The sequence below is a fragment of the Juglans microcarpa x Juglans regia genome, chromosome 5S, assembly GCF_004785595.1.
Source record: "Juglans microcarpa x Juglans regia isolate MS1-56 chromosome 5S, Jm3101_v1.0, whole genome shotgun sequence".
NCBI classification, from domain to species: Eukaryota; Viridiplantae; Streptophyta; class Magnoliopsida; order Fagales; family Juglandaceae; genus Juglans; species Juglans microcarpa x Juglans regia.
In genome coordinates this window covers 28,229,420-28,237,970 of record NC_054603.1, presented here as the reverse complement: position 1 = coordinate 28,237,970, position 8,551 = coordinate 28,229,420, and the positions used below count along the sequence as shown (strand labels likewise).

The 8,551-nt window shown below is 37.2% G+C and overlaps 1 protein-coding gene across 1 annotated transcript; it reads right to left on the bottom strand.

Annotated features, from left to right (window-relative positions):
* Positions 1-6,192: 6,192 nt before the first annotated feature.
* On the bottom strand, positions 6,193-7,164 carry LOC121266960. The gene has a single exon (XM_041170826.1). The coding sequence runs from the start codon at positions 7,026-7,028 to the stop codon at positions 6,432-6,434; it is 597 nt and encodes a 198-aa protein (XP_041026760.1). The 5' UTR covers positions 7,029-7,164; the 3' UTR covers positions 6,193-6,431.
* Positions 7,165-8,551: the final 1,387 nt, after the last annotated feature.

Below are 8,551 nucleotides of genomic sequence, written 5' to 3'. Positions count from 1 at the left end.
TATTACAAAGTCTTTCTATTCATCATCTTTACAACACACATCACATATTATTTTTTATTTTTTTTAATTCTTTCTAAATTAAAAGAATTTTTTTACTCATCATCCATATACCACACATTTGGTAAGGAAAAAAAAATTATGTGTAGTATGTTATGTAGGGATATTGAGTAGAATTTTTTTATTACAAATAAGATTTTGAATTTCTTTTTATAAATTTAAAACTAAAGCCTAATGTTACTCATTTGAAAAAGTGGCGCTCCAGGCCAGTCGGGTGTAAAGATTAATTTCACACCGGCCAATTAATAAGTGCCACGTAGGCATCTCAAAAAGAATTAAAATGGACTCACATACACCCGAAACCTCTCCCTCTTCTTCTTTCTCTCCCTCTCCTTAATTTTCATTATTTCGAGTGTTCATGGATAAACCTTAGGTGTAGGTATAATCATTTTTTTTTTAAGTTAAATCAGTTCATTACGATAATTTTTTATAGAATATCATTTACTTTTTTGAGTTCATTGATGAGCAAGAACCCTCCTTGACGATCTGGATTTTGCTTTTGGAAGTAACAGGCCATCTGTGTTTGCTTTTAGAAGTGATTGGTAATCGGACTTATGCTCAAAACCTAGCCACACATGTTGGGATTTGTTGTAGACGAAGTTTATGAGTTGAGAGTGGAGAGTGCGTGGCCTTTGGGGTCTGGTTGGTAAAAGTTCGGTGATTTGAAAATTTCTTCAAGTTATGAAACTCGGGTTTGGCGTAAGATTGGAAATTAATCGCTGAGGTTGGATTAAAGTTTAGCTTTTGAGTGAGAATTAAGTAGATTTTGTGAATTCATGAACGATTTCGATATACGAAAGATTTAGATGGCAAGCACAGCACCATCTCCGGACTCATCTCCCTCCACCGTGCCACCACCTTCGACCACTATATCTCCTTCAACCAATTCTCCACCGCCCCCCACCACTTTGTCACCACCACAACCATCCTCTAGCACTAGTCCACCCCCACAAACTGCTTCTCCTCCAGTCCCCTCTACAACTTCCCCACCTTCTCAAACCCGTGCTGATCCACAGGACCCTAACCTTCAACTTCACCCCCTCCGTCCACAGCATCACCCCCACGAGCCCCACCACCCCCAGCTTCTGGAACTTCACCCCCATTGGCACCTACATCACCTCCTCCTCAATCTAATCCACCTACGTCACCACCCCCATCTTGTTGAAATCAAACAAGAATGAATTTAAGCACGTGGGTATTAAAGTTTGACTCTTTTGAGTATACAAACCTTAATAGAACCATGCACAAAACACAAGAAAGACCAGAAATGGTAGAAGAAGAAGAAGCAGCGATAGGGAGATAAAGAAGGTGAGCAAAGTAAAATCATGGACACTGAGGAAAAAATGAATCAACAAAAAGGTTGGAGAATAATATGGTAATGGTGGTAGATATGTCTGCTAGCCACATCTTGGGTGCAGATGGGGAGGGAGAGGGAGAGGTTTCGGGCGTATGCGGATCCATTTCAATTTTTTTTGGGATGCCTACATGGCATTTGTTGATTGGCCGGTATGAAATTAATCTTCACACCTAACCGAGCTCAAGGTTTTCTCATTATTGAATTATCAAAATAACATAGTGGAAGTAATAGAGTAGAGTAGAGCATGTTCTGGTTTGGGTGGACCTCTAGATTGGTGAACGAAAGCCATCGGAGCATCCATAGTGTAAGGGAAGCTAAGGTGGATAACAATGAAAGAAATAAGGAACCTTGACACTTGACATTATCTAATCGTCGTCACTATCATCCTAGTCACCACCAACCTCCACACGCCCCACCATAAAAACTCTTCTTCCCCAATCTATTCACCTATGCTACCATTAGTTGTCTCCCATAAGACGAGTATTGATACAAACACAACACATTTCACAACAATATTATAAGATGAGAGTATTTTTTAAAAGTAATGTTACTTTTATAAAGTGTTTTACAAAATTATCTCTCATTTAACACAATGTTATGAAATATATTGTGAAAAATGTTGCGTATAAATCATTTTCCTTTACATAAATCTACACATTGTGCATGGAGCCACACATACTACCAAATATATTGCATTTACGCATTTTTCTTTAATTTTTGTTGATTTTTTTAATTCGATTTTATATTTTAATTTCATCTACCTCCTATCAAGCACACACTATATCGTTGACTTCCACTCATCTAAATCCATCATGTCCAATGGCCGGATCTTTTTTGACCAGCACATATAGAACACACGCCACCTAGCTCCTCCGTAGCTTTACTGTCTTTTGTGTCCGTAGCTCCTTCGTGAGGCACATTTATCTTGACTGGTTATGGCGTCAACTCCTATCTCTACAGACGACATTCTAAAGAAGGATGTGGCAACCAATCACCAGTAAGGTATAAACATGGTCATAAAAGATTTAGACCTTGATATTAACAAGAGAGCCTACCCACAAATCAGGCCAGCTGGTTGGTCGATGAAAACTAGGTAATCTGGAATCCTTGTCTATTTCCTTTGGGACCAACAGTTCTTCCTCTAGCTACATCCTAATTCTAAACGCCTGCCATCAGATTTGGAATGTTAAGTCAATTTGGAATTAACTTATTTAGTCAAGATATCTGGCACCGTAACGAAATATTTGGCACTTAAAGCCTGGAGCGCTTGGTTACTTCTTCATAATCACCGAGAATTCCATAAGATCTTGAAACAATAACCTACAATACTCTAGATATGGCTAAAATCTGTGTCACCCGAGAGTATTGTCAATGTGTCAAAACCCCATGTTTTGGGCCAAGCTACCAACCATGTCATGACAAGCCTAGATGGGCCCATGGTTGATGCCTTGATGTTGTTACTGACAAGTCTAGACAACCCCAAGACCCATGCCTCGACACTACTACTGCTGCTGACATGCCCCAACAACCCCAATCACAAGGCCTTGACACTGTTGCTGACATACCCTGATAGCACCACAACAGCCATATAGGCATGCAATGGCCCTGCCATGACATGCCCAAGACGCCCAATGAGGCTAGTGACAAGGTCAATGCGCACAACACGCCCAGCCTGCCTAGCACACATACCCAATGCGCAGCAGCCTAGTGCGCACAGCGCCCAAGCCCTTGTTTGGGCCATGCCAGCCAGGCCAGCGCCCAGGCCATGCCTGGACCATGTCAGCCACACGCCTGCCAGCATGCTAGCCATGCCCATGGGCCAGCCTAGGCCACCAAGGGCCAACATGAGTGACAGGCCACATTAGCCATGCAAGACCATATCATTTTATTATCTTTTTTTATTTTATTTAATTATATTCCAAGTAACCTATTGGGGGTTTCCACTTTGTAATATCTATAAATAGGACCCTTAGAATCTTAATTTAGAATCTTTGATCATTTAACATTTTTCCTTTGTGGAACGGTTTGATTTGTTCTTGTGAACACTTCAGTGCTTTTGCACTTGGGCTACTTGGGTGACATTCGTGAACCACAAGGAGAGAATCAAAACCTTGCAACTTGTGAAAAGGTGTTGTCCATTTATCTATCTTTGTTTCATCACCTTGAAATTCGTAGATAGGTGTGATTCTAGTTTATCCAATATATGAGAAATTTCCTTTCATCTTTGTGAAATTCTTGAATTGGTGTTGAGTTGTTCATCATTGTTTTCTTGAATGTTGATACGTGTTCATCCATATTGTTCATCCATCTTGTTCATCCATAAATTGTCTTGCATCCATTCAATCTTCCCACACCATATTTCAACTACCACAAGTGTTTGCACCACTTTCCATATTCGGCCACCTCCCACATTTACCCTCCATCCATCCATTGACCTAGCCGAAACCCTAAGCCTCCATCTTGCCAATCCCCTAATTCACATATTTACCACTTACCAAAATTAGCCTTCTTCCACCTTCCATAAACCCTAACCGTCCCTCAAGAGTCCCACTTGACAACTTCCTTAATTTTAGAAAAGTTGACTCATCCTAATCACATCCCTTGATTCTAAGAACTTCTCTAGAATCACTGAATCCCTAAAATCAAGGAACAGCCCTAGACTCATTCCAACTCCATCTCATCTTTTAAATCTAATCCATAAAATCACTCTTATCATTCAAATCACTCAATCCCTTAAATCTCTCAAACCCTTCAATCCATCTAGTCAACCAAGACCTTCTTCCTATTGCCAAAACCGAACCACCTATATTTGATCCTACAATCTAGGGATCCCAATAATCATTACCATATCCTGCCAACCCTAGCAACCAAACCCTAATCTCACTCTTCCACATCCTTCCAAACCCTAGCAACTTATCCTAGACTCCAACCCTAGTCCATCACTTCTCAATCTCGAAATTATCCCTAACCACCATATAAAACCTTAGCTACACTTCACCATACCAACCCTAATCATCATCCAAGTGGATCCAACATCAAGGGCAACCTTCAAGCCGTTCCATGTTGCATCAAACACTCATATTCATCACTTAGATCACCCAACCCATCATCTTCATCATTTCCATAACTAAACACCATACATTCATCAACCTAGGAACCTATCATTACCATCATACGTGCCATTATTGCTCAAAGACCAAGCAAGAAGGCTAAGGCATTCGGTCATCACAAGGAGAACCAAGACAAGAACAACATAGTGTTTAGGAACTAGACCGAGGTCCCTAACACAATGGCTACATTTGGGTTCTTTTGATCACCATGTGCTTCCTATTATAATGTCAAGCCCAACTAAACGCTAGCTAAGACATTAACAAAGACATTAACAAACTAACAAAAGAGTGATGGTGTGAAGTCTTTACTCATTGAGAAAAATTGGATAACAAATTAGAGAAATGATAGTTGCAGTCGTGATTGCGCAAGCGCCGCGTAATCACTTTGAAAAAAAGTGAATATATGGGACCCACATGAAAAAAAAAATTAATTTTTTAATAGTGGACCCCACTCTTTTTCAAAGCGACTGCATTGTGCGTACACACCAATGTTTTGAATACCGTACCGGACGCCGTACCGGTCAAGGCACTGGAACAAAATATTTCGGTACCGGTACCGTTTCGGGATAGCGTTTCGGAATAACGTTTCGGGATAGTAGATATATGAATAAATTATATATATAAATATATATAAAAATTATATTCTAAAATAATAGTCTATATATAAATAAATTATATATAAATACATATATATATAAATTATAAATAGTCTAATTTGAATTGGGGGTTAAAAAATAAGCTTGTAGTTTGAAAAAATGAAAAAAAAAAAAAAAAACACAGGCCGAAATATCGGCCAGTACCGGCCGAAATATAGGCCGATACAGGCCGAAATTCAGGCCGGTACGACCGGTACCAACCGGTATGGCCGGTATTTTGGCCGGTACGGAACAGATATAGTACCTGTACCGGCCAGACGGCCGAAACGAAAAATTTCAGCCGTACCGGCCGGTACGGTACGAAATTTAAAACACTGGTACACACTCCACGACTGCATGTATCATTACTCAATAAATTATTCCCTCAAAACACAAACAAAGTACTCTTAACAAACCTAAATCCCAACCACATGGCAAATCAGCAAAACAAATTCTTATATATCATTTTGACTCTAATAAGTGATTATACAAGAATCATAACTCCAATGGAAATTAAATCACAAGTCAAGCATCTTAGATTGTCTAATGATACTTCAATCTTAAATGGCAAACCATAGGATCAATATTTGTTTCCTTTCCATCGTTAGTCCACAGACAGCACTCTTACATTTGAAGCAAAGTCATCTGGCATGCTTGAACTACAAATGCACGAGTAAACACGAAATAGACTAAAAGGCATCTTTACCACCAACACATCAACCAACCACTCCCAAACATAATTAGCAAATTCACCATAGCCAAGCAATCATGGACAACAAATTTACAGTTGTTATCACAGGTCATAAGAACTGCCAAAGCCCCGACTCCCTCACCAAAACAATCTCCAGCTTGCCACAGCGCTATAATTTGCAGAAGCCACCATTACTTTAGGCCACGCTAAAACTCTCTCTGATTAGTACCTGAATAACAATTGTGTATACTAAACCAAAGTTTTTTCAATCAAATCCTTCTGCAGTCCACGAGCTCACACAAGAAGATGATATTGAAAATCAAGGACATAGCATATGCATGGTGGAAAAAAACAACCATATACGTAGCATTATCAAGCTGAAAAAAGTGCAAAAACAAGCAAGCAGAGCAGCTTCTCAATTCTAACACCCAGAACAATAAAACTAAACCAACCAAAAACAAAGCCTAGACCTCGCAGAAATTTAAATAGAGTTAAAGCCGCAAATCCCATAACACCAACAAATCCCAACAAAAAGTTCGACAAAAAAGATTGAAAAGAACAATCAAAATGAAAAGGGTTTCTTATATAAACCTTGGAGAACCAGAATTCAAGTTCCGATGAAGAATTCGAGCACCACCGGTATCCCCACCATCAATCAAGTCCCTCAGCCCCAAGATCCCCACCTGCTCTTCCTTCTCCTCCTCCACCTCCTCCACCTCCTCCTTCTCCTCCTCACCACTACGCGACTTAACCAACAACCTCTCAAAGTAATTTCCATATATATACTCAGGCGTGTATCCGTTCTCTTCATCAAAGAGCATTATATGCCCATGCCACTCCCATACTCGATAATCCGAACCTGTATCCTCGTGAAACCCGACGCAAATATGGTGCTCGCCGATGGTGACAGCCTGGCCAGAGTTAGGTTTGAGGGAATCAGTATTTCCGCTGAGGATTACCCGGACAATTTCCTTCTCGAGCTTGGATTCTTCTTTGGCGAGCTGGGTCTTGTTGCTACTATCGTCGTCGTTATCGTCGGAAAGATTGGCGGCATCGAAGAGGAGGTCCTCGAGGGACTGGGAGTTGAACGGGTTGGTCGGAGGGCGGATTTGGAGGCGACCCATCAGAGTTTGGAGGAGGAGGTTGTCGAAATTGGTGGTGTTGTTGAACGAGCTCATGGTGTTTGATTCTGGTTCTCCGAGAAACAAAGAAAGAGTACTTGCCTAGGGGTTTTAGGAAGTGCGGGGCTTGTGGAGAGAGTGAATTCTGGCCCGTGCAGTCTTGACTCTTACCCCCCGCAAATTACTGGGTATTCCGAGAAGATAATGATGTACAATCTTTTTTATAATTTTTTTTATATAATTATGTTTTAAAATGAGTATATTTATATTAAGTGATGTTATTTTTATAAATTATTTTATAAAAAATATTCTTCGTTTAAAATATAATTGTGCAAAAGATTATAAAAAGTGTTATATATCTATCATTTTCCTCCGAAAATTTATATTTATCAATTTATTTTCATGGAATGTTTTCGTGATTCGGTAGCATTTCTCTATACTTAATCTTGTTGCTAATATGGTAAGGTCTCATTTGGCAGCACAACATATCTCAAATATTTTCATATATTTTCTTCTCAAATATCATTTAAATACTGGTAATGATTGATTTACAACCCTTTTACCATCAATTTACTATTCTTAGTGTATTTTTTTTTTAAGTATTTTTTTAATATCTTTAATCATTAAGAAAAAAAATTTAAAAATATACAAATTTACTAATAGTTACTTTCTTAACAATTAAGTAAAAGAAAGATTTTTTAAAAATTAAAAAGAGTAGTAGAAAAGTGGTAAGGTTATCATTATTCTTCAAACACAACATATTTAATTTTAAATTTGTAACTTTTTCATCTAATTATTACATAATTTTTACAAATTTTCAATCAAAATACAAAAATCAATACTACTTTTTTAAATTTAAAAACAGAAATAATACTAAAAAATTATTTCCGAATAATTTTTTAGCTTTAGAGTATTTTTATTTAATTCTTTCTCTTCTTTTCTAAAATTTAATAAAAAAAATTTAACTTAAACTATTTTATTACTATTCATAAATATTATTATTTTATACAAAATTCATGTAGATTTGAATAGACTTGTTTGAGTTCGTAATTTTTATATACATTTATTATATGCAGTAAAGCTGTATTTTATATATATTTAATTGTTATAAACTCATTTCTTTATGATTTATCTTCAATGATATATTTAATTAAAACATATTGTTGTGTAAAAATAATATGTTGGCATGTTCTTCTGGCAAGACTTAGGGATTAACATTATTTTATACCTAAGTTGCAAGCAAGTATGAATAATCTATGTACACAATGAAATTATTTGATATTCATTAACTATATATAAATTAATAAAAAAAATTATTTAATGATTTATGATTTATGATTTATTATTAATTAATAGCATATATTATTTTATATTTTATATGGTCAATGATAATAAATTAGATGAAAATTCATCTTTACAATAAATGTTATGCACATGAGCAGCACGTGTAATGAATTTCCGTTAGATTTGAAAGTTTTGAAAGTTCAAGAGTCCACTTTGATGCAATTATTAGTTTCGGAAGTACATTGTGAATTGAGTTAAAGTTCAAGAGAGCAAAATGTAATTAACCTAAAAACTAA

Excerpts from the sequence above, each read along its gene's own strand:
- LOC121266960 (XM_041170826.1), bottom strand. The coding sequence starts at position 7,028 with ATGAGCTCGTTCAACAACACCACCAATTTCGACAACCTCCTCCTCCAA.